Source organism: Taeniopygia guttata, chromosome Z (genome assembly GCF_048771995.1).
Source record: "Taeniopygia guttata chromosome Z, bTaeGut7.mat, whole genome shotgun sequence".
Lineage (NCBI taxonomy): Eukaryota > Metazoa > Chordata > Aves > Passeriformes > Estrildidae > Taeniopygia > Taeniopygia guttata.
Window position 1 is genome coordinate 23,392,474 of NC_133063.1, and position 27,594 is coordinate 23,420,067.

At 33.9% G+C, this 27,594-nt stretch overlaps 1 protein-coding gene across 13 annotated transcripts in view; it reads left to right on the forward strand.

Moving 5' to 3' along the window:
- The window catches only part of PAM (peptidylglycine alpha-amidating monooxygenase), a 60,399-nt gene that overhangs the window by 19,543 nt on the left and 13,262 nt on the right, over positions 1-27,594 (forward strand). For 7 of the 13 annotated variants that reach the window (XM_072922156.1, XM_072922160.1, XM_072922157.1 and 4 more), the window contains exons 7-16: positions 3,346-3,394; positions 3,868-3,935; positions 5,528-5,608; positions 5,712-5,788; positions 6,071-6,174; positions 8,933-9,120; positions 9,763-9,834; positions 10,070-10,141; positions 20,141-20,446; positions 25,094-25,223. In XM_072922156.1, coding sequence (XP_072778257.1) covers positions 3,346-3,394; positions 3,868-3,935; positions 5,528-5,608; positions 5,712-5,788; positions 6,071-6,174; positions 8,933-9,120; positions 9,763-9,834; positions 10,070-10,141; positions 20,141-20,446; positions 25,094-25,223 — 1,147 coding nt within the window. The remainder of the gene's footprint in view (positions 1-3,345; positions 3,395-3,867; positions 3,936-5,527; positions 5,609-5,711; positions 5,789-6,070; positions 6,175-8,932; positions 9,121-9,762; positions 9,835-10,069; positions 10,142-20,140; positions 20,447-25,093; positions 25,224-27,594) is intronic. The other 6 variants (XM_072922164.1, XM_072922165.1, XM_072922168.1 and 3 more) reach the window with 2 other exon arrangements.

The window sequence follows — 27,594 nt, forward strand, 5'->3', positions numbered from 1 at the left end:
TTTTATGTATCAACTATTAGATACCAATATTAAATGCAGTATTATTTGTCTCATTCTTTACTAGGACCTCAAGTTCATTTCTTGTGCTGCGTGTGTTTGCTCAATAAATATAACTTGTACAAAATTACTTCCCCATGGGCATTAGCTTTGGAATTGCCTTGATTGGAGATTGTGGTCACCTTTGAGGCTAGGCTACTTCTCACCTTTAATGAATCAAAGCCAATTCTGAGACAATAGGTGGAGATTCTGGTGCAAATCAAGGGTTGACTTTGAAATAACAAGGGGTTTGGAGCTTCATAAAAAGTGCCACTCTGTGCAGTGGAAGCTTGTATGTTTTCTAGTCACCATGAATGAGTGTTAACTGTTCCTATTAAATACTAGAAACAGAGCAGTGAAAAAGCTGAATAAATAGTTTGAGCAGAGTGTTCAATAATTTATTATCCCCATACTCAGAGTGCAAAGAAAGTAGGTTTTGAAGAGTGTTTGTTTTTATGAGTAAAAAACCCATAAAAATTTAAGTATCTAGGAAGTCCTAGAAGGCTCAATGTCTGTGGCAGATTATCATGCATGTAATTGAAGAGTTCAGGACTGTAGATCTGGATAGAGAGATTAGCAGAAAGCCTGTCAGGCTTGCTTCAGAGGTCTTACTAAAATCAGCTTACAGAAGGAGAGTGTTTCTTTTTAGGATTTGCCTTCACATCAGGTGTGAGTATTTAATTTGAAAAACTATTGAGTATTTCTAGTATTTGAGATATTTCTCCTAGAAAACATTTAAACATTTATTGGCAGTTAAACTTTGAATGACTGTTGCAATGTTGTCATGCACAGTTTTTAAACATTATATCCTTAAAATCTGAAGCCAGTGTAACATGCACCATTGGCTTTGTTTGATATGGGTAAATAAAGGCAGGGAATATTTAATATGATTGTGTTATACTTGCACAGAGCACAAAAGGCAGAACACAACTTGTCAGCCTTCTTTGGTGAAGTGTTCAGAGTTTTGAGTGTTTCAAAGAGGTGAACTGAAGGAGGAAGAAGCAGGGAAACATCAGTTCCAGCATCCCTCTGTAGTTAAAAAAACATTTCGTTTAGTTATGGCTAAATATTACTACAAACAGAATTATAAAGCGCCATAGGAATTCCTGAAAGGTTTAGACTAATGTATCCATCCATTATTTTATTCTCAACACAGCATTGCAGATCAGATACCTGTGCCGGAAGTTAATTTGTGCTTCTCCTGATACTGATTTAGATGATTGCCTTATATAGTAGCAGTTGCAATAATTAGTAGCAACTTTACAGCTATCTTCAGTTCATTTTGAAATTGCTCTCTTTAGATGAAAATGCCATCAGCACTTTTTCTATGCTCTGGAAAGTCAAATTGTGTCAAAATACTTTAATATTACCGAACAGAAATAATATTCAAGGGGTTTTTTCCCCTCCTTTTATAGTGCTACTTTTATGACTATGGCCTAGTAAGGACTAAATTTTTCAAATATAAAATTAGTTTGATAGCTTGGGCAGCTGTTTTCAAAAGATAGAATGGTGATGTTTTTCAACTAAAATTCCAAAACCAAGAGACTCAACATGACTGACTGCATTTTAAAAATTTAAATTTTATTACTTTAGTAATAATATTCTAAGAGGAAGCAAGCATTTTCCAATTTCCATTGAAATTCATGTAATGCAGAGTTCTAACAATATTAGACTTATAAAAACTGATTTCTGGAGTATTACCTCTGTTATATAAATAAGATTTTTAAAATTAGGAGAGTGGGACAGAAGAGACTTTACAAAGACATTTGTAGCAAACATGCAGGTATTGGGATTATAAGTGAAGCTGCTTGCAGGGAAGGGGATGAACAGGGTATACATATCCTGACCTTATTCTAAAACCATTGAAAAGGAGTTTAGTTTCTTTTTCTCTTGAATGTTTTCTTACCATACCCCTTCTTTTGTCCTAATAGCTTAGTCTTTTTGGTACTTTTCGATTCTTGATTTGGTAGTCTTGATTCTTGTAAGTAATCATGGTGAAAGAACTACTGTTCTTATTTTTCTTTTCTGTGTACAATAAAGACTTAGCTTATTTTATTGCTATTTGTAAAGGTGTAACTGTGGTATAGTGATTCAGATTTTTAAATCCAAAAGTGTTTGTTGGGATGTGCAGAGCTGGAGTAACTAAGAATTTGTAGATGCCAGGATAATGAGCATTATGGCAATGCAGTGAAATTGCGTTAGGAGCTATTTCAATTGAATAACACATACGTTAATTCATAGATCTATTTTGTGAACATAGTAAAAGCAAATTCTTGTAAATTCTACTATGAGTGATGGGGAAAAGCAAACTTGAGTATTATTCCTTAATAGTGACATATGGGATGACTGAAATAGCTAATGTGTGAAAAACTGAACTGACCATTTTTAATTTGTTTCCATGTGTTGTCCCAGTTTGGCCATTATACGTTTTTCTGTTCAAATGCATTACTTCTTCAGTTTAGAATCTGGCTATTTATGGGAGGAAAAATTCTCCAAAATTACCACTTGTTACCATAGATACTCTGATCTCTTACCTGAAACATATAGTGTTGGATAATATTTTTTTCAGAATGTTCTGTTTACTTACTTTGGAGTTAGATCCATCTTCTAACTACAGCTATTATTGTATAAAAATAAAAAAAAAGAAACTGGCTTAAAAAAGAGCAAAGATTGATCTCCCAGATGGCCAACTATAATTTAGTAACTGTCAAGGTGTCTGGATCTTTAAACTAAAATGTCAAACATTGATATGTTTGGCATCAGCTAATGATGATACAGTACACTGAGAAATGAATTAGCTATTTTTACTCACCTTCTAGGATATCCAGTTTTAAGTAGAATTGCTGTCTGTATTGGACTATCCAGCTCACCTGCTGACTTTCATTACGAGGATTTCTGGCAGCTGCATTATTAGTGTCTGAAATTACTGCTTTTCACAAACCTTTAATTTTTATAACTTTGATCAAAATATAAATTTGTTTGAAACAAAACTACTTTTTCTACTGTTCTAAACATGATACTATTTCATTTACAAGATACTAGCTCATAAAGATCTAAATTTTCTAGTCCTGTAGTTTTCATCCACCAAAGTTTTTCTTTGTATTAGGATTTCTACAAATGCAGTACTGAGATGATCAGGTTGGTGCGAATTTCAGTAGTATTTCCACAGTATAGCAATTTTACTGCACACAGTAAGATTAAAACTTGTTCAGTTTTCTGTTACTTTTTACACAGCAGAAAAATCTTATTAATATGTAGTAATTTGCAGGGATTCAGTTGCTAATGATGAAACTTTCACAATTTGTACAGATAAACACAAGGACTGCTCTGGTGTAACTTTGCATCTGACACATCAAAAGTGAGTATTTTTAAAAATTCTCACCTATTTTTTATTGGAATAGAAATTGTGGGTTCCATTGGAAACATTTGAAATAAAAATAATTCGTACTTCACAATATTAAGAATTACAAAGTTGTGTCATCTGTTGGCAAAAAGTTTCATTTCTGCTAAGAAACTTGACACGGCTGAAATTAGTACTGGTTTAATACAGTTTAAGAGTTTCATGTTTAGAAATCTGGGGTGAGAATAGCAATTATACAGATGATAGCTTTGTCCTATTTCACATACTTCGCAGAAAATGCTTTAGAAATGGTAACAAAAAAGAGAGGGAGGGGGAGATCTGCTGCAAAACAACTTCGTTTTTAGGAGACCTGTTTCAGATGTAATCCAATGTTTAGAAATCAGTGATATCAAATGGCATCGTATAACAAGTCACTTGCAGTTGTGTTTTACAGAGGACTTGTTTACCAGAACTTGGATTTTCCTTTGCAGGCAGCCCTTGATTGCGGGAATGTATCTTATGATGTCTGTGAACACAGTCATACCACCAGGCAAGAAAGGTGAATTATCATTTCACAAAGTGATTATATGATTTCAGCATCTATTATTCTTGTGCATTTTGGAAGAAAATTTGACAGTGGTTTGCTGATATGTAGATAAATTATTTATTTGACTGATTGAACAAATGAGGAAAAAAGTTATGTTTAAGATTGTATCCTGTTTCCTATGACTACATCAGTGAAGGCAATCAATGCTGTATGAACACTATATACAAATAATAATGAGTATTCATTTAATTTATTTTCAGCTTCTATTTTATAAAAAATACCATACCTCTTTTCTAATTCCTCCTCTCCCCTCTAAAAAGCCATAAACTGCTTTGGACTCTTCTTCATATGTCATTCATGACTTTTGTGATTCTACTAAGAATTCAGCTTTAAAAAATTAATTTCTACCAGTAAGGAGCTGCTATTTAAGAACTTTATTCCCATGTTGGGAATAAAGGTCCTAGTTGGTTAAAAGGTCAAAATGCTGAAAAAAAAACCAAACCAAACCTGTAATAAAAAGTTTCCAAACTGTTTCTGTTCAGAATCCTGAATTTTATTTAAAACTCAGCTTGAAAACTCCCCAAATCCTTTCTTTGGCTAGCATGGGATATACTGTTTTAAGGAAGTTGGACACTGACTGTACTCTGCTATACCAAATTTTTAAGCACATAACCAAGAGCATCATTTGTCCCATTTACGGCTACGTAAATATGATGAGGTGGTCAAATGCTCAGCTGACTACAACTGTTTAGTGAATTCAGCAACCCACAACATTTTTAAATTTGAACTGAAATTAAAAATATTTTGCTCTCCAATGTGAAAACACACCAAATTAATCCCCCACTATCCCCAAGAATAATTGATCAGTGTAGGAATTTAATTTTTCAACTGATGGGTGAGGGAAAAGGGCAAACACAGTTCTGTAGTTACTGATAACTTCCTTCTCATGTTCAGTCAAATTTACAGCTCTTAAGTAGAACATGAAATTTGTTAAAACAGGAAGTGTGGTAATATCTCTCAGAAAGGCATCAGGATTTTTCTGTAGGCTGTTCCTTAGGTACTGTTAGTGCACCTAATTAAAGTACTACCCTGTGAACATTGTACTGCACTTCTGTGACAAAGTCTCTTCTCTAAATCTGAATTAGGTCTGGGCCTTTATAATCAAGACTTCATTTTAAATTGTATCAGTTTAGAATTATATTGGTTTATTTTAATTTTCCCCTGAGTAGATAATTTACTGTAGCTATGTTTATTTTAAGCAACTCTCAACATAGTCTGTAATTATATTACTTTATTTTGTAAAATAGTAGTAGCATGCACTGGAAGAAGTTCTGTCTTTCAGACAGAGAGATTTTACATATATGTCAGCAGATTAAGTAATTTTCAAGTAACCTGGACTATATTTTATTAGTTTTTCTTTGCAGATGTTTTGAGATGGACACTGTTAAATTATAAGATATTATCTATTATCTTTTGAAATCATCTTGTTGTCCATTGTATGTATGGTTTTTGTAAACCATACTGAATGAAGTACAGTAATTCAACTTTTCTCTGTTTGATAAATGATCTGTTTGTCATTGTTTATTGCTGTCGTGTTTTCACAGTGGTTGATGCAGACATTGCTTGCCATTACAAAAGGTCTCCAATGCACCTTTTTGCCTACAGAGTTCACACACACAGACTAGGTAAGAGTAACATAGGAATATCAAATGCCTAACAGAAAAATGTTGCCCCTGCAACATAATTTTTAAGTATATCTCACTTCTTTTGTATATTGCTATCTTATAGGTAAAGTAGTGAGTGGATACAGAGTGAGAAATGGTCAATGGACATTGATTGGTAGGCAGAGTCCGCAACTACCACAGGTTGGTTGGGTTCTTTTGAGTTCTGAATGTAAATTTTAATTATCTTTGTTTCAAACTGAGAAGCTGAATTGGAAATCACGTGTCCACAGATCTGCATCATGATGTTTCCACTGGTTATGTGCTGTTTTACTCCTGGAAGTGAATATTGCCAAGTATTATCACAATTAGGTTATGATGCAAAAGTAATTTCAGATATGTAGCACCATCCTTCTCATCAGTGTCTATTAACAGAGAGAAAATGAAGCACTTCCACTGATTGTGGTGAATCATCCTTTCTTTCAGGCATTCTACCCTGTGAAATATCCAGTAGACATTAGCTATGATGATATCCTAGCAGCCAGATGTGTGTTCAGTGGGGAAGGCAGAACTACAGAGACACATATAGGGTAAATTTTATTTATTCGCTCTATTTCAGAACCTGTTTTACCAGAGTGTTGGTTATATGTAGAAATGTTTTTGTTTCATGTCTTCTTCCAAGGTAATTCTAAGAAACAGTTTCTGCCAGAATGTTTTGTTATGCTGTCTGGTCTACTTAAGATTTAACTCTATGCAGTGTTCATTGATGTTACTTACATGAATATTCACTTTGCTGAAGTGTTCAGAAGACTTCTGAAGTGAAGCTGTACTGCCAGACAACTTAGTCAAGTGTTGGGCTGTTGTTAGAGAAGGATTCAGAATATCAGTTCTAGAAAATATATTTTTTATCAGGTGACAATATTAACTGTTTATAGCAAAACAATAAACTTTCACAATTCTGTACACTATTTCAAAAGGAAAATGTGTAGAAGCTTATAAAATTCTGATATTTTGACCTATTGCAAAATCTAGCCTTAAAAAATCTGGACAAATACTGAAATTACCCTTTTTCAGTATAAAAATGTACAGGCTTTTATGAAAAACAATCAAACCAGAAATTACTACTAATAATAAAAAATAAGAAAATATGAACTGTGTTAGTCACTGATGCTACTCCACTGCAGGTGACAGACACAGCCCTGAAAAATCAAGTAGACAAATACACCTGTGAGAATACATATAATATTAATACTCTTTTAGCTGGCTTTGGCACTTTGAACTGTAATTTAATGCATATGTAGAGAAACAGAAATAAGGTATGGAAATCTCTCGATTCTGAGAGTGTGTGCTGCAGCATTCCAAGAAAAGAGATTTTTATGCATTGAGCACCCTAAGAATGCAGCTCAGTGGAGGGTTAAGGATTCAACATGGATTTATCACCTTCCAGTGGGCAGTTAAGATAGTGATGTGTAACAGTTGGAAAAAAATGAGTTGAGAAGAGGGTTTTACAAATACCATGACACTAAAAACATAAAACCTTAATTTAACTGCTGACCTTTTTTCACAAGTTCAAATCATTTCTGTTATGTTTCTGTAACTTTCCCCAGAGTAGCTCCTATTTGTTGAATAATCCTTACAGTTTAAGAAACTGTATTAGGAAACTCTGGTATTTTTTTTCAATGTACTAGTATTCTTTCAGTGGGGAAACTCTCTCTCTGTCCTTTTCATTACAGTAATTGTCATTACTATAATTATTATTTTACTATATTTATTATTATTTGTTTGCACTATAATATATGAATGGGTATTGTATGAATCATGCCATGTTATTTATTAGTATTATCACTTCTAGTATTACATAAAAGTATACTACATATTTAGTATTATTTGTTTATTAATAGTTAATATTTGTTATTATTTTTTTTTACCACAAGTTTTGCTTTGTCCCACTGAGGGGGCAGGAGTGTGGGCAGTGAGCGGCAGTACTTAACTGCCACCTGAAATTAAACCACTACAAATGCTTAGACACAATAGCATGTCAGGTGAACCAGAGTTTATGTAATTTCCACATCCCGTTTTCTGCTGGAGTTTTAAAGAGGAAGCAATCAGAGTGATGGATATTGGAGGTCCAACAGTGAAGTTAATGCTTTCTAAAAGCTAAAGCAGAGCTTGCCCAGTTTTGTAGTCTCCAAGGGATGCCAAACTTCAACACATGGAAAAATAACCAATTCCCCTTTTGAAACAGTCTCTTCTTCCATCTTTCCCTTTCTCCCCTCTGGCTTGTGTTATTATTGTTGCTATGGTGAATAAATGAATGCTGCAGAATGCTGCTGGAAAAGTCAGCACTGATGTCTTTTGCAAACAGCTAATAGAACACCTCTGTGTTTTCTTAATGAGTGTAGGCTCATTGTTTAATTGTGAAAGCTAATTAAAAATCCTAATGTAAACCCCTATATTATATGACTTCCATTAAGAAATCCTAGCTTATTAATTATCAGGATTGTAGCGCTAAACAAAAGGTATGAACCTATATGGCAGAGGAAGAAACAGACCACTGTTGTAAAGAGGCCATATATACTCTGATTCACAAAGAAATATTTTTCAAAAAAAAACCTTTTTTCTATTGAAGATAGGATTATGTAGCAGGAGAGAAGGGCCACTTCTGTTTCAAGTGCATGCACAATATTTATCAAAGAGCTAAATTTTTCTAGTGTTTCATCATTCCCCTTGCACTCATGTTTTTGTTACAGAAGCTTACAAACAAGTCATTCTCAAGGTGATAGTGCTCTCTTCTCTTTAAGAGATACTTACTAGCTTAATAGGTAACGAAAATAAATTTTACAGTATTAGAGCCAGTGTTACTGGACAGTAAATGAATGCATTTGCTAAGGAAAGGGGAAAGATTTGTCAAATAGCTGCTGAAATGAAACATGTATATTATTTGCAACAATTTCAAATTACATGTGTCCAAGGTTTGTAGAAAAGTAAGTGATTAGTAATGATAGAATGATACACCTCTGTCATATTTAATCAGAACATGTTCCCAGTTGATAACACAATGAGAACTGTGTAGAGTATACTGGAGAAATTAGAAGGAAGAGCAGTTTAAATAGAAGATGCAATTTTCTGTGAAATTAAAAGCAAATTGCTATGAAGTTCTGAGGTATGTGGGGGGTTTTTTGTCTGAAGCACATATTCAGTGTAATGCAGGTATTGCATGCTTTAGTTTGGGACATCTAAACATTTGATTGCAATATTTTAGTAACCTGTTAAACAAGTTGGATTAATTAAATAATAGCTATTCAGCTCATTGTTTTCTAAGTGTCACATCTTTTCTGTACTGTGTAGGGGTACTGCCAATGATGAAATGTGCAACTTTTACATTATGTACTATATGGAAGCTAAGCATGCTGTCTCATATATGACCTGCACACAGAACACAAACCCTGAAATGTTCAGAAATATTCCACAGGAGGCAAATATTCCTATTCCAGTCAAGTCTGATGTGCTGAAGATGATGCATGGACATCATGAAGGTGAAAAACACTTGTAATCCATTTTATTTGTGCCATCTTATGCTCATTGATGTATTTCTCTCTGTTGTGTCGGTATGCAAAATTTTCATAAAGAGGTAATGCAGTTCTGCATAAAATTCAAATTGCTAATTAATAAAGCATCATGGGATTCTACTGTTGGTTTTGGTGGAAATGTCTGCTATAGTCTTTTGTCTGTTTCTTTCTCATGTTGTCTTCCAATTTAAAACATATTTTTACAGCTGTTGCCTGTAAAAACATGGCTTCTTTTTCTATGGCAAATTTTATATTAACAGTTTCTTAATATTTATCTTCTGTCTATTTCCTACAAAATTGAATCATAACATTGCCCTAGTTTTCTAGATCCCACTGCCATGTTATGGGAGGAATCAAATTTTTACATTGAACAGTTGTAGACATATAAATCGCAGCAACAGTATTATCCAGAGGTAATCTATCTGATGTGTCTGTGTAGCAAGTCAAGTTGTAGTTTTTTATTTCACTTTTTTTACTGTTGCATTGTGTGCTATGACTACTATGATAAAAATACCATGTATTTGTCTCAGAAGGGCATTTTTTCCTCAGTAGGGTGCTAATTCCCTTCACATGCAGAGGTTAACATCATACTCTAAACCCATTTTTCAGAAGCCAAGGACAGTGATACAAGTTCTTTGCTTCATCAGAACAAAAAAGAAGAGGAAAAAAAATTGGATCAAGGTATGCATTTGCTTATTTCTGTGTACATTTTTTATTTCTATATTTATTTCTACTTCTAATATAAATCTTAGGTTTTTTATTCTGGTTGTTTTAGTGCTGTGTTGTTCAATACAACTATTGTTTGTATATAAAAATGCCAAATATTCATTTCTGAAGGGCATTTTTCCAAAGTAGAGGGATACTCAATTTCATTCACATGCAAAGGCTAACATCATATCCTAAATCCATTTTTTAGAAACCAAGGATAATGATGCAACTTATTTGCTGCAGGAGGCCAAAAAAGAAGAGGCAGAGATTTTGGATCAGGGTATGTACTTGTTTATTTCTATTTCAAGTAAAGGACTCATTAATGTAAAGTACTGATAAAATGTATCCTAATTTTTAATGATTTATGAAGTTTTTAATCTGTTTATCTTTAATTGATACAATTTGTCATGTTCTGTAAAGCTAAGGGTTGCATGCTATATAAGAAATAATAAAAACAATTAGTTTACCACCGATCTCTAGCCTAATTTACTAATAGATAAAATTTATTAGTGCATTTTAATCTCATATTGTTTTCCTGTTCTTTGTTTCATTTGCTGACAAAGGTTGTGATTTATTTGTATGTGCATGTATTCTGTATGTAACTATTTGCTAATAATTCTACATTGATTTCTCAGTTTGTATTACCATGTGTATATTAGGGAATAATGTTCTTATGCTTCAGTCTTTGCTGCACATGCAAATATTGAGTTGAAGTTAAGTGCAGCTGTTTAATAGAGTATTTTTTTGTTATATTTGTGTATATGTACGCATTACAACTCACAAAGAAATGTTTATAGTACTTAGCTGGAGGGAAAAAAGTCTATGACTGCTATAAAGATTTTAGAAATATTCAGAATATTATCTATGTTTCAGAAATATCTTAGACTCTACTTTTAAGTTCTTGTGAGTCCTATACTGTTAGATAAAAATTGCATCAGTATCAGGATTTTTCTTTAGACTAAGGGGAAGACCTCATCAGCTACAGATTCATACATTGAACAATATTGAGGTTCAAGGATTAAATTAGAGCACAACTACTTTTGCCTTTAAGAAGAGCAAAGATTGAACAGTGTTTAGAATTTTTAATAACATCTCCAAAAGGGGTTAGATTTTTACGTACTCTGCCATTTCTTAGAGTTAACTCAAATAATTAAGTTTTAGTTACATAAAACCAGCTTCTGGAGTGTGAAACTGTCTTGAATGAAAGAACTTTGAACTATCAGAAGCAGTATTTACAGTGGCATATCTGATATTTATCTGGTTCAATTCAAGATGTATTTTTTAAGAAGGAAAAGCAATTCAATTTTTTTATCCTGTTTCAGAGCAGAATGAACTATCTGCTTACAAATTTACGTCAAAATTCATGCTGACAATCTGGTTTACCCTTACGTTACCAATAAGTGCATTAGCATTTTATCAAGGTTCTTGTTATATATATGTTTTATTGAATTCATTAGTGTTTGGAAAAAAGTGTTGAAGAAGGTCCTGCTGCTAAAATCTTTTTCATTTGTCTTTGAAATGCATTTTGAAGATGTTTCCGCAATGCGGTCTGGTTTGCTGAGAGCACTAGTTAATATGCATCCTCATCTAACCTGTTTCTATGGAAACACACAATTTTTTGTTCAGTTGAAATTACTTGGGTTCATGACGTGAAATACCAAAACACAGTAGTTGCTGTGAATTTAATTTCCTGTTCGTAATTGTTAGATTAAGATAAATTTCCCCATCATTTACAGGAGCCTGTCTTCAATTTTATATTGATACAGCTCTAACTTCAGTTGAAGCAAAACAACAGGAAAAACCAGTTCAGGTTTGGTTTTATTTTTGTCTCCAAAGAGGGAAAGTTGAATGGCTGGCTTAGAAAGTAGGTTTTGGTTCCACAAGTGCACCCCAGATAGACTGGAGAAACCAGGAGCTGAAAATGGTCTGAAAAATGTGCCCGTAAAAATTACATAGAAATTGGAGTCCAAATCAGTTCTAAGCAATGGTGTTGAGAATTTATCCATCTCCTCAAGTAACTTCAGTGAGTAGGAACCAAATTTGAGCAAAACCATTATGACAGGAAAATTCTACAGTTTGAAGGGAGGAGGCAGTGGACCTTACATGGAAGCACATGCATACATCCACTGGGGTTGAGGTCACTATACAAGTACATCCTTTCACAGAGGTAAAAGGCACAAGGCTTTCCCTGGTCTGGCATATTCTGTATGATAACCTTATCTACAAAGCACAGAGACACCAGAACTGAGTCTTTGATTAGTTCTGTTGCTGCTGAGCTGTTGCTCAGTAAATTCAGCCTTTGATTTGCTCTGAAGAAAGCACATCAACCATTTTCCAATAACTCTGTGTTTTATCTTGCATGGATTTCTTTCTCTGTGATTTGTTATGTTTTAGCAGCTTATTTTCCCCTTCTTAATTTCAGGCAACTGAAATAAACACTGTTACTTCACTGTTACTTCAGTAAACTCTGAAATAGTTATTAAATTTTTGTGCTCCCATGGAGGTGATGCCATGATGATTTTTTGCCCTTTCTTTTTATATACCGTTTATGTATTCTCAGTATTCTTAGCATACGTATTTGTAATTCTTTAAGTTTGATATCTTGGCATAGTCCTGATATTTTGCTAGGCAAAAACTGCAAACATTCTAAAGGCCTCACAGCTGGGGGCCGAAAATCCTTACACTTTCTTGAGAAACCAAAACCCTCTCTAGAACATACTTTGTAGACTGGATTCAAGCCCCATGTAGGGAAGAATGCTTTAAAATAAAGAAATGTCACACCATTAATTTAAAATTCTTATTAAGGAACCTTTGTCAAATATACTAATCTACAAAGTTTGTAAAATTATATATGCAATATACTGTGTGTATGCATTTTGACATGTTCCATCTTGACGTATTATTGCACCTAAGGATCCTTATTAAATACCAAGATAAGCTTTTTATCCCTTAACTGTGTTTGGCTCATAATTCTAGAACCAGAGAAAAGGCATCAGAGGTACTTACTAACCTGGAGGTTAGAGATATGGCCAGAGAGACAATATTTGTTGTCAGTACTCTTAAATCTTAGGATTTGCCTCAAAAGGGGAAAACAAAAAAGTCTGCCATATGAAAGTATCTTGCAGTGAATAATGTGTGTATCATATTTGCCTGAGCGTAGAGGTACCTCCTGGTCACACAGATGATGCTTTTTATATTGGTACATCCAGGTGTTTTAATTGCTTTTACATTAAATTTTCAGTTTTGTCACCTTCACTCATCAGAGGCACATTAATAAACAATGCAAATATATAGAAATAAGCAGTAACTATCACAAAGTGAACCAGCACTCTGCATGAAGACAAAGCCAAATCTTTGTTAAAATTTAACTGAACTTACCTTAATAAAACTGACCTCATTATAAAGTTTCTGAAACAGCAGTGAAGATTAACTTTGCATAGGAAGTCAATTATTGTAGGAAATGCAATTGATTTAGACATTTCGTGTATTGGAAAGTTTCCTGTTCCTGTTGAAGCATCAAGTCCCCAGTAAAACAAATAATATATATGTTTATTTTTTGTTCATCAATAGAAGTTTGATTAAATTGTACTTAAGAGATACAGAGCAGCAAAACTAATTTGTTCGTTAGCGTTCATTATCTCTGTCATTTGTCTTTACCTGTTGAAAAAATACCTAAATATGTTTCATTCTGCTTGTTGATCACTTTCCTGTGGCATAGTACAGTGTAGTGTAATTCAGGTTTGTTTTGGTGTGCAAGCCGTGAAGCAGCCCTTGCTACTGAGAAGGTTTGCTGATTGTGTACCTGAAAGTTTTAGGAACTTGTGCATATAAACAATAGGAGACTAGCTTCTTAAAAACAAGGACAGTGTAAGACAGCTGACGGTTAATTGGATGTCCAGTATTTAATGTTTTGACTGGCTAATGAATTGATATCTCATTTTGTGTGTATTAGGTATAATCATAAACTGAAGCAGAAGGGGCAAAATTTTCCCACTAAAATTAATACAATGATTTGATTATATTTATATAATAAAATAGATTTCATATATTAAACATAATTACATGTAATTATGTTTAAATGGTTTAAAGCAAAATTCAAGACTGGCTTGAGCTGAAAATTCACTAGCAGCATATAAACCAAAAATTAGATTTCCCACATATATGGGAGAGAAAAGAGTTGAGATTGTCACTGTACTTCTGGTATTATATTTGCCATAGCATTTTAAAAAGTACATTTTTACTTCCCTCTGGCTTAGGGAATTTAGGAGTTAGTACCAAAAGAGTAACAGTTTTGCTTCTGATGATGGAATCTGAATTGAGTCGAAGTTGCAGTTGCTCTCAGCACTGGTGTTGGTACTATGAATACAGTGGGAATTTTTCCCTTATCCCTCATTGTTTCTTCATTGCCATGAGACTAAGTTACTACTTGGAGTACTAACTTCCTTAATAATAATTTACTTGGAGTTCAAATGGGAAAATTCATTATAAAGGAACATAAGACCTTTCTTTTGCAGTGTCCCAAATAGATTCATGTGAGGTCCCTTTTTCACAGCTGAATGTGTTAACTGAAATCCCATTAAATCTCCTGTGTTTAAAGTAATATTGCAGTTTCAGTCAAGCATTCAGATGTTACCTTCTATAAAGCAGAGGTTCACATTTGCAGTCATTACAATTGCTGTCCTAGTGGTGAGATAGGTTGAGCAGAAAACACCTCATTGCATTTCTACCTTGCTGTTTTAGAGATTAAAATGTGTGTAGTGAGAGAAATAGTACACAACAGAAAGAAAATAATATGGCTCTGTAGTCTGAGGCAATTTGATGCCCTCTGATTTCAGTGTGTTTTTCTCTAGACTTTTGCAGAGTGGTTCTAGGTAGCTAGGTAGTCTGATGTTGAGATCTGTTTTCCCCAGTCTTTTAGGATATACAAAGCAAAGAACTGAAACTAAGTCCTCATATAATGAGCTCCTTCTGAAGCTGACTGGAAATGTGGCTTGAATGTAAGGTGTGTAATATGATACAAAGTACCCTGTAAATTCACACTCTGAGAAGTTTCTAGGAGGATGCACAAAATAAATAACCATTCTGTTTGTCTAACAAAGTAACAGTAACCATGGACCTTAATTTCGCAGTACAGGCTGAAGTACTTTAATGTAAGCATGTGTTTCATAAACAGAGATGATGGAATAAAAATGTTAAGAGAAATGTTTCTGTTCCGTTTAAATGTTTTTTCAGGAATTTTTGGAAAGGGAATCTTTGAATAAAATTGAATATGCATATGTTGTTATGGGCCACTGACTCTAGGAGGAACTTTCTTTGTAAGAAAGTTTAATATCATATTCTGTACAAAATGGGGTCTGGATAAAGGTTACACATAAATCTTCTATGCATTACCTGTTGGATGCTGCCCCATCTTTTAATTATTTTCAGTTATATGGTATACTTGCATTTGACTGCGTATACACATACACACACACAGAGAAGTATTTTGCACAAGGTATTTGTTAGACAGCTGGGAATATTTTGCTAGGTTGTAGCTGAATCTGTGGGTTGGGAAGCTGAAATGTCTGTGATGAGTTACGTATTTTCTGTAAAGTTCTGCATTTCTTAGAAAAGCTGGTTACAATAAAAATATATTGAATAAGATCTTTTTGCATCTGGGATAGAAATCTCTGATTGGTTTAAGTGAAAGAAGGAGATACAGCTCCTCTGCTTTCTGCCCATCTCTCTTTTGTTTCCTTAAGGGAAAAAAAAAAAAAAGAGGGGGAGATGTGAAGGGAGGCCTGCAATATCTTGTGGGCCAGGTGTTGCAAGGAAGAGGAAAGGAGAACCAGCATGCAGGCAGGTCTTTAGTTTTTCAATAGTGTGATTTTGTGATAATGTTATATGGCAAAGCCATGGATGCAGCATCAACCAAGAAGATGATGAATTTTAATGCCAGCATAGGTTGCATTTCTTTCTAAAATAAATGTTTTGTATAATCTATCCTTGCTAGTTTGTATGACTGTGAGAAAAGAGGGGAGTTTGATTTGGTAGGTGATTAAAAATCCTGAGGAGAAGCTTGAAACAGAAGACAAATTTGTGTTCCAGTATTGATGTGGGATGACAGTATTGAGACATTTTTAGATTAAGGCCAGACGTACAAGAAAATCTTCAGATGTTTTCAGGCTTTGACAACATGTTGAGGGCTCAGATTGTATTAGATCTCTGAAAGAGAGTACAAAAGTGAGGTGAAAGTGATTGAATTAAACCTTGGAAGAAAATGCTACTAAAAGATACTAGGAGTGATATATAGTGCTAGGAAATTATAATTAGGGAGATTCAGAATAGTGGAGGATTTGCTTGCTCTCTCAACACTGAATGATGCTGCTCCAAGCTGTAAATAAGAGATGAGCCTTTGCTTTGGTTAGGATAAGGTTTTTCATAATCTTTAGAAAATCATCTTCGTCACAGTAAAAAAAAGGGCCATCAGATCTAAGCAAAAAAAGAAAAAAAGGCAATTGGTATAAGTTGCATATCTAAGTAGGAAAAGTGTATAATTTTTGTGTAAACATGGAAAGAAGCCATTTTAAATTGAATGTTTTGGTCCTTACTGTTTGACTCTTGATTTATGTTCTCTGCCAATGTTGTGATTTTGTTTGTATGATTGTAAACCAAAACATTGTTCTGTGAAAGAGTTTCTATAGTATAGAGCCACCAAAGGACTTTTAAATTTACTGGATTATGCTTGTGCATTGTTTCACTCTTGAGATGTTGGTCTTGACAGCTATCACTTCTTACAGAAAGAATAGGCTGCAGGTGTTTGTAGCCAATTATCTTTTCCATAGAGGAAACTGCTGATAGCTTGCATGTAAGAAATAAAAGTATCTTTTCTGAAAGTGACCTAATCAGGAAGCTTCTCAGAGTCTGCACTGCTAGATTTCAGTTTCTTCGGTAAGATCAAGTTGTTGATTCACCCATGTCTTTGTCTAGTTATATTCAGGCATTCTAAAGGCCAGGCTGTCTCATCACAAACAAGACCAAGCACTGACCAGTGTTCCTTTCCTACTGAATATCTTCAGGCAAACACAACCTTCAACTGTTCCAGCTGGTACAAGACCACTGCAAATTAGTAACACAAGATCATGCTTTGATGTTTGCTGGATATTGCTTTACACAGAGCAGCTTTTACTCAGAATCAACATGAGTCTGCACTTTGGTAGTTATGTCTAATAAATTTTGAACTATTTCTTAAAATTAAACTGTTTACAAATTATTTGAATCTGCCTGGACATCACAAGCAAAGCTGAAAAAAAGTTAGATGCACATTCAGAATGTGGAATTTCGGGTAGGGTTGCAGACCTTGGGTAATCAGCAAAATTAAATTCTTCACTTTAATGTCTTTTGTGCCTTCTAAATACTTTGAGTTCTGTCAAAATGCCAGAACATTGACAGGACACTTCAGCCTAGTGCTTGTTCCAGAATTTTAGAGATACTGGTCACATATGTAGACTTCCTTGATATTTTTTGTTCTTTGTGTGTGTTGAGATTCCATATTCATTTTCTCAAACACATTCATTTAAGGAACGGATCACAGTTTCATGGCACCTGCACTTCTGACCACTTCTGTTCTCTGATGCACGCTCTTTTCCGTACATTCAGACAGTTCCTGAATATTTTTAACTGCTGTGGTTACAAAAATCCTGCTTAATGAAAGCTCTGACCAACTCAGCTTGGAAAACACCTCATGTATGCCCATGGGTAGTGACTGTTTTACTCAAACTGCCCCACTGTATACACCAGTGTTCAAAGGTTCGTCATATATCTTATGGTCATTGGCTCAGCTCTAGGAGAAAACCAAAACAGATCACCCTGCCTTAGACTTGAATCCTTGATTAATAGCTTCCATAAAGACCACTGACTTTTCATGAAAGCATCCTGTCCTAAAAATTACTCCCTGGACATATCATGTTTTTAAGTTGAATTCTCCTGCTCTCTTTTCTTCTTGTCCTCTATTGAGCCCTATCTTGTAACAGTTTTTTTGAAGAAGCTAATACCAGAACATGTAAACAAAAAATCTTTTTTTTTTTTGTTTTGTTTTTTTTTTGGTTTTTTTTTTTTTTTTTTTTTTATCAACAAGCAATATCTATTTTAGAGACTGGGTTAATTATTCTTTAGCAACACTTGCAGACCGGAGATAGAACTCAGCACTTTTGGCTGGAGCATGAAGCTCTCAAACTTCTTCACTCAAGTAGAATGAGCATATAAGCTGTTAGAATTCTGAACCCTTTGTAACAGCTGTAGTAGGCTGTTGTCCTTTTGCAGCCAATAATTACAAATCATCAACTGATTTGACAGTTGATATAGAACTAGGAGAGAATGAACTGTGCAAGGGTTGTTAAACTTGCTTTAAAAGGGCCTGCAGTATAAAATAGCATCAAGCTTGTTTGTTTAGGGAGACTTCTCATGGCTACATTAGGGAGAGCAGTGCTTCTACCACTCAGACCTCTCACTGGAAATGATTGCATATGGGTCCTCTATAGGTCTCCAGCCACAGATAACACCAAAACATATGCTTTGTATGACATTCATTTCATTTTCAGAATGTTGGGGAAGAAAAAGAGCAGTGTAGAGTATTTTAATACCAAATGTTTCCTTAGTAAAGAAATTTCAGCTGCATTTCTGCTTCAGCACCAGTTGCTTTAATAATTAAAAATCTTTCTCAGTGTAGATACGGTTTGTATCCAAAACTCCTGTGATATACTTTTGAAATGTTTGAATTTGTTTGAATCAGTACTTGGACTTGTTAAATGACAGTATTAAGATAATGAAGTGTTCTAGCTTTAAGAATTGCATTGGAAGGAAATAATTCTATTTGTTGTATAGCTTAATGATTTTGTCTCTTCTCTAATTTGCTTTGTTAATATCATTGAAATTGGCCATTACTTGAGTAATAATTTTCTGATAGACTGTGACATCTGGGATGTTTCATTTACAAGGGCAAGAAAGGTAATCCTATTCAAAATCATTGAACAGGGACTGTTTAATAACATGACAGATCCTCTAAGGTTCATTTTCAAAAGACTTAATTTCCTCTGTCCCAGGCTGCAGATGATGATTTCTGGTTTTGAATGGGTTTTTTTTGGGTTCTGATTTTTTGTTTGTTTCAGGGGTGGGGTGGGGTGATGTTTGTTTCCTTTTTTATTTCTTCGGTTTGTGTGGAAGCTTCATTATTTATAGTTTAACGTTTCTAAAAAATTTCCTGTATAGCCTAAAATATTTCCTATATTCCTATATTGTCATAAAATAATATAGTTTTTAAATTGCAAGTGATTTGTGTTTGAAATAAAAGGGTACCTACTTGCAGTAACTCAAAGCACATTGAATGTCTCTTTCCACTCAAATGATGTAGTGGCATTTAATGGAACTGATAATAGTTTCAGGCAGCCAAGATACTTGGTTAATCAATTCTGTTTTCATGGTTTTTTGCTGTGAGCTATTGTTCTGGAATGTACTGAAATGTTTGTTGAATGCCTAAGAAAGTTGCAGTCATAACTTTATTGCTAGCAAGCACACTGAAAATATAGTTTTCCCTCATTGCCAGATGATATAATGACTAAGGAATGTTGCTGTTTGGAGTAAAAGAAGGAGTACAACCCAGACTGAATAAATAAAAGCAAATTTAATGGATCATGTCTTTTTTTTTTTTTACAGTGGGTGCTGTGGAATCTGCTTGTAAATGGGAAATTCTGTATTCTTACAGTTTAAGCTTTTTATACAATGACAGACTTAAAAAAAATGTTTTAAAAAGTATCATGATTTTATATTACTGTCTTTGTAAGTGAAAAATTTGATAAAACTATAGAATATTTCCCTCTTTAATTTATAGCTCTGCAGTAGCCTGGCAAATCCAGACAATTCTATCATAAATATTCTTTTACTGAGATGTGCACACTTTCTCCTTTCCCTTTTGCTTTCATTTTCCTTTCCTCTTTTTCTCTTGTTCCTTGTTCCCAAGAATATCTCTCCAGAGGTTATGATTTTTTGATGCCAGAGTGTCAGGTAAAAGTGAGCACCTATGTATGTAATTTAAAGTCAATAACAATTTGACTGAATCTTTTCATACTAGAAACCTGGCTGGTTCAGTTCCTGAGGCTGAAACAGTTCCTCTTTGCTACTTTTGTCAATAACTGTTTGAATACTTTTGTTACAGTATACCTTGCTGAAGCCTTCTAAAACTACTCGATCTGTTATAATTGGTTTATTTTCTCTTTTACTCTTATCTTTTCTCTTTTCTGTGCAGGTGATTTCTATTCACTCCTTTCTAAGCTGCTAGGAGAAAGGGAAGATGTTGTACATGTGCATAAGCATAACCCTACAGAAAAAGCAGAATCAGATCTTGTAGCAGAAATTGCTAATGTAGTCCAAAAAAAGGATCTTGCCAGAGAGATCACAAATCATGATGAAAGGCACAAAGCTATTCTTGTCAGAGACAGAACTCAGAAATTTCACAGACTAGAGTCTACCTTGAGGCCGCCAGAGAACAGACATTTCTCTTTACAACAGTCTAAACATGGTGAGGGAGGCTGGGAAAATGAACATAAAGGAGGTGGGTTGGGGTTGTTTTTATACAATGAAATGCAATGCAAGAGCTGTGATCCACATTAGCAAAATCTGAAGGGAATTTCAGTGGCCTGGAAGTATTTTACATGACGTTCTTCCTAAATATTGGAAGAATATTCAGAGGTATTTCTCTAATTTAGAGGTATTTCACTGGGGTTCTTTCCCCCTCCATGTGTGAAGAAAGAATGTGTGCTGATGGCAAAACACCAATACTTCAGTATGGTATTATTTTCTACTCTTAAGACCTTGTCTTAATGATTTTATATTGGTTATGCTAAAACAAGGTACACATAGGATATAGTAGTCACAGGAAGAGAAGAATTTATTACAAATAACTATGGTAAAATGGTTGCTGGAATAATCAGTACATTTCATGAGTTTGCTGATTACCTTGTTCTATCAGACACACAGTTTTATAAAATTTATTACTATAATTCTATCAGATATTTTTCTCTCATTCAGAAAGAGTAATCCTGAAAAATTCTTCAGAAGCAACATTTTCTGCATATTGATTTCAAATTGGGCTTGACTCTCCAAATATTCTTGTACAGACAGTTTTATTGTGCTAGAAATATAATTCATTCCCTTCAGGTTTCTATGACAGCAGAAACCATGGAATTACTGTTTGTTTTACTTGCATTTTGGTTTCTGTGATATTGACTTAGCCTTACTTGCTAATGTGGAAAGCCAGATAATGCAGCATGTGATGAGTATCTCATAAAAGAAGCTGATGTGCATGCATGAAAGCCATCTGTATCCATAAGCTGTAGTCACACATGCCAACTTTTATGTTGTAACCACCCAGATTGATGTTTCCAAGTACTTTTGTGCACATACATGTATCATCCATCAATCAACCCTTTGATTTTTGTTTCAGTTCATAATGTTAGCATGTATTGTCTCTGCTTATAAGTCCTAGGTTTGTATTCAAAGGAAAACCAAAGATGAGGACTTTCTAATGTTGCATTGTGTGATCCACTTAAATAAGAGCCTGTCAAATTATTGCTATAGGGACAAAAAACACAGGTGGAATGTTACTATGTGCCTAACATATGTGTAAATCCTAAATAATTCCATAAACCTGGCTGGAATTAAAATTTCAGAAAAGTAATGTGAATAGCGTTTTTGCAAAAACAGTTTGTTCAGTTTAGACTAATAACATGTGGTGCATACAAAGAAAGAAGAATACTCCTTTCTATTTTCACTGATCCAGAAGAGGGAATGTCAGTGAGCTGAATAAATGGCTCAGTTTTACATACCTTATAGCATGAATTCTAGCTACAGAAAGTATTTTCTTGGGCATATCAATAGCCATATATTCATTTGGGGGTAATTTGTTGGTGGGGGACTAATTAATAAATGAACTTTCGAATTATGCAATTTTGAAGTATAGGAAAAAAGGAAGCTGACATTTTTTTAATTAGCATTTTGAGGGTGTTTTTTTTATGTTAGTAATACCTTTAATTACAGAATTCCGGACCTGCAGAAACTGTCAGTACCATCTTTTGGTAAAAGAACTTTTGTAGCAATAAAATATTTAAGCATATATTTAGTATCTTATTAGGTAAGTTATTTACATATTTAAAATCTTCCATAAGAGACTTTTCCTCCTCAGGTGAAGAAGTAAAATTGTCTTGATTTAATGAAAAATTTATCCCCTTTGTAAAAACCTTTACATATTGAATTGAAAAAATTCTCAATTTTCTTAGGGCAAGACTCTGCTGTTAAATTCATATCATTTAACTGTTAAAAAATCACCTGTATTAAAACAGTTTAATATTTTTAGTATTGCAAATATTCAATTTTTAACATGTAATTGGCCTGAAATACCAAATGGCTAATACAGTGAGTAAAGGTGTTATAAATGTTCAGACTTTACACTACTGCTCTTCCTGCACTGTGGTTAGCTTGTTAACCTATACTGGTCAATAATCTGTCAGGTTGTTTAATATCACTGCAACTAGGACAATTATACCCTCTAAATATGTCAAATAATGTAATTCTCCAATTTTCAAAACTCCTTTGTGTATTGTTTAATTAAATTTATCAAGACTTAAATCAGTGCTCTGGTGGCAGGGAGTGCAACATGACTTAAAGTTCACAAAGTTAAAAGCTAGAATGATCTTCGAGGAAATTCTGGATATTAAATTGCACGTGTATCAAAAAAAATAAGGCTTTAATCTTCTATTTCTTTAGAGACTTAATTGCATGTTCTAAATTTAGGTAATTCTTCCTTTTTTTCTTTTTTTTTTTTTTAATGAACTACTCCAAGTTGAAAACTAGAAGATCTAGTACCTAGTTTAGAGATCTCATTCACAAGAAAACTGATGATCTTGTTTTTTCTAAGTAATTATAAATTACTTCAGTGGGGAAAGTAATTTTCATTAGTCTCATATGAAACTGTTCTATGGACCACTTATTCTTGTAGGGAAATAGTAATAAATCTTCGATAAAGGAAGTCTAAATTTAGTGAGTTTTTGTAAAAAACTAGTTGCCTTGAGATAAACCTGTATAAGGGACTTGCAAAGGAAAAAGAAAATGCAATACTAATTAACAAATTTTGGAAAAAATGTGATAAAATCTAAAGATTGTAGTGAGGCTGGAGGGGTTGTGATTAGATTGTATTTCACTGTACATTCATTTTATTGTTTTGATCTGTCAGAAATCTTTCATTTCTTTAAGTATAAACATTTTCTATTTTATAGTATGTGTCTTCTGAGAGACTAGATAGAGGCCAAAATAGAGGTCCTATGTTTAGCCTTTTATTCTTTCCAGCTTTTTAAAAAATGGTTCAGAGGCCTCTGTAACGTGAAACATAGACAAGCTTTCTGGAGTTTAACATAAAATGATATTGGATGAGCAAGTGAGGAGGCAGACACTCAATTTTCATTCTCTTATTCCTTCCAAAATCCAAACTTCTGTGAATAAACCTGGCACTGCACCCGCTGTGATCAACTCAGCTCTACAGAAGTATGAATATGTATAATTTTTTTAAACAGCTTTTCCTTTAGTCTGCAGCTTTTGTTCAGCTAAAATTTCTACAGGGCAGGATTTCTTATTTTAGAAATTTCTGATTACTGTCCTGGATGCATTGCAGTTGCTGATAGCTTTTAGGTTTCTTTTGGGTCACCTACTCTAGCTTATGATATTGCAGTCCAAACAGGTAAAACACCTCCTAGTCTACAGTAGGTTTGCAGCACTGGTTTCATATTTCTTGGATAGGTTATAGAGAATGATTTTCCTTCCCCTGCATTCCTGTTATTCTTCCTTAGACTGTATCTCTTCCAAGTGAAATGCAAGGGGAGGGTATTATCAGGTCAGATGGGTTGCACAGGCTTAAAGATTTTTTACATTGTTTCCCATTAATTTTGCCTTCCATTGGAAAATCACTTCCAGGTGAAGGTGAGCCCTTGGGTGCTGTGTTCTAAGGTCTGTGATCTGCCTTCTTTCAAAGAAGGATGCCTTGGCATTTTGTGAATTTGGAAATCTTTTTCACATGCCTAGATGGTACCCCAGTGATTGGTGTTTAAGATCAGAACAGAACTCAAAAACTCTGGATGAACTGAAAGTTGTAAATTAAAGCATGGTTGCTTTCAAACACACTGATTATTAGTGAAGTGGCTCCAGTTTCACATAACTTCGAAGAAATTGCTTCTTACTTGCCTTCAGTTTGGCTGTATGTGCCTACTTGCTAATTATGCATTATAGAAATACCAGAATTATGCTCAACAAATCAATTTCTGAAAAGAAGCAGTCGTGATTTTCCTAATATGTAGAAGAAATTTTAGAATTTTTCTTTTCTTTCTATTTTATCAGAATTAGTGAGATATCTTTTGCCGTTACATTTTTTATTTTTGATAATCTGGTTCATTTGTCTCTTAATACACTGCCAGAGCTACACAAGAGCAATCTCTCTCTAGTAGTATTTAAGTAGGTGATCTGTGAGAAATTAATCCTTGCAGTCAACTCTCCTCAACTTTTTAAATATTGAACAGTTTGTGCCTTTTATCCTTGTCAGTCTGCTTTTACATAAGAGAGATTGAAGAGACCATACTTATATCTTTTAATGTTAATCTCTGAAAATAAATTTCTCTCCCTTAGTTGAATTTTACAGTTTAAGACAAGTACAAGAAGTCTTCTTTTCTTAGTCTTAAAAGCTTTAATAGGAAAAAAAGAAAACATGATTCACCTTCAACATATTTCATTTAGTGATTCATGGTATTTATTATGCATTTTTAGTCAAACACTGATAGTTAATATTTAAATTTTCCTGCTGATTTCAGTTGTATATTTTTGTAATTTTTCAGTGTAGAAAATATTTACAGAGCTTCTAAAACTTCTGGAGTATGTATACATGTGTCCTTATAAGTTAGAGAAAAGAATGAAGCCAAAAGCAGTTTTGACATTTCTGTCATCTACACAGAGTAGGTTGCCAGTGCTTGTGCATGCGTTACCGTGTTAAAACTGTGCTTGGAATTGAACTTCAATTAATTCTGCATGTAAGAAAATGTCCATGTAATTCACAATAGTCTGTACCAAATGCCAGTATCCATATTTGAATTTTTGTAATAAATACGCTACATTATTATCTTTTTGGTTTTTTATCTTTTTAAAATTTTATTTCTTTGGTCAGATTTCCACATAGAAGAGGCTGTGGAGTGGCCTGGCTTAGACCTCAAACTGGGCCAAGTTTCTGGGTTGGCTCTGGACCCTGAAAATAACCTAGTTGTCTTCCACAGAGGTGATCGAGTTTGGGATGAAAAGTAAGTAGAGACCCTTGCTGAATGGTGAGTTAGAAGGTTGAATTCCTGTGTACTGTTTATATACCTTCTCAAGGAAAGACAGATTGAAGTTCTTTTACCATGTAAAAAATCAGTTCTTTGGCTGAAAGTGCCTTTCAGAGACTCAGAATAGAAATGGTGACTGACAATTCAAGATGATGAATTATTAGGTCTTTAGACAGTAAGAATGTGTCTCCAGAGTAAAAGAACAAAGTACATTAGGTCTTTAAACTGTATGACCACATTAGTATGATATTCGCTGAGAGTAACTATCCCTACCTATCCATGTGTCTTAGCCGGAATAATTAGCCAGGGTGAATAATGTTTTTGTATGGTATACTGCAATTACTACTTGGGTTTAAGACATGCAAAGCTATGTCCATTCTTCTTTGTGTTTATGTACACTGAAAAAAAAGGGATTGTTACAAGGTACTCTCTCAAAACAAACTTTGTTCTACTCACTTGATAACGTTTGCTACATTTAGCATCACTCAAACCAAAACATGTCTGAACTCTAGAATGGTGGCCCTTCTAGTATTTGTAAAACTATATAGTCAGAGGTATATTATTTTAAGAACAGAACTATAGAGGTATATTTTTTTAAGAAAATAGATATATTATTATAAGAACAGAACTAATTCTAGAAGAGTACTATATTTATTTTTACAGTGTTCTTGTGTCTTTGATTTTTAAAATTTTGTACGTGTTTATATGGATACTTTTGAAATTGCAAGAGAATACTGGAAGAAAGTAGTACAAGTCTGTAATATGTTATGTGGTACCTTTTTTAAATACACCCTTTAAAAAAATTCTTTCTTTTTATTTTGTCTTCTTTTTAAACATCTGTTCTCCATATATATGGCTATAAGACCAAAGGGTAGGGCTATTTTCAAATCCTGATAAATTAATTTAAAGATAACATTGTGTCAGAAAAATAGGACAGAATTCTGAGCATTATGATAACAAATTATGCTTAGAATAGTGTTTCATGAAAGAAAGTTAAGTTACTTAGGTTTCAAGAAAAATAACATAATGCAGCAGATAAGGCAATAATTTGTTTCTCATACAGTGTTCTCATGCGTTAGTGATATCTCCTGCTCAAGTGTATATAAATACAGACTAAAGGATGCATTATACAACTTGTATTATTCAGACTTCAAGTATTGTGTAAAAGCTGTTTTTTCATACTCCCACTCAGGAACAAGTGCTGTTCTTTGTGTTGTTAAATAACAAATTTTTAAAATATTTGAAAATAGACTGGTCCTTTTAAAATACATATTTTTGAATGTCTGTCAATTGAAGTATCCAACAATCCAGAGCACAAAACTTGAGTTTGTGATCCCACAGTATTGGGAAAGCCTACAGTTTTTAAACAAAAGAAAATAAATTACCATTCCCTAAAACAGCAGATGTGCATGATGAATCAACCATATTGAGAGACAGATAGACTTCACCTTCATTATGCTGTGGCTGCAGAAGATTGGAATTGTGATACATAGTCTGGAAATCCATGGATGTACCACCACTGCTCAGTAACACTACACATGGCCTTCCATAAAGATAACTAATCATTAAGTCCTAGTTCTTGAGGGGTTTTGTTCCTAAGTCTTACTTTTTTTCTTTTTCTTTTTGTGGAGCATAGCTAATCAATGTATAGGAAATCTAGTGCTAATAGGGACACTTAAGTCAGCTGAACTACAACTCTGTAGGCTTTTTATTTAGAGTATAATGATTTTTAAATGTATTTTGAAAACATGCCTGTTGTTAAGCTCTTTTGCCACATCTTGTGGCATGGAAAATAGGCACACACAAATGTGCTCACCCAGTCAGCTTTCCCTTTTTATCTTTGGGTAATTAAATTTGAAGTCCCTTTCATGCATTGTGATGAAAAAGGAAGCAGTAATGGGTGTTCTCATTTTTCAGGGAAAAAAAAATATGTTTGGAAGGGGTTCATCATGACATTTGTATGGGGGAGGCATAAGAAGTTATCAGACTTTTAAGTTAACTTTTATCATTAGCTGCAAATACACAGTTAATAGAATATTCTTTACCAAACTGTAAACGGGATAAATCAATAGCCTGAAAGCCCAGAATTTATTTTCTCTTTCAATGCTTCACCAGCTTAGTATAGAAGCAAATAGAAACAATTTGTGCTGTTAGGCTATGCACAAATATTTCCAATGCATTATGAACAGGTGTCTCTGTTGAGTCATGGATGGGAACAAAAGAGTCCAGTCTTCAGAAGGTGAAAGGAAGGCGTTCAATGGAGAATTGCACATCTTTTATAACCCAGCTTGCTAAGCTAAGACCTGATTGGTCTTAGAGTAAAATCCTCTCACACTGTTGGTGAGCC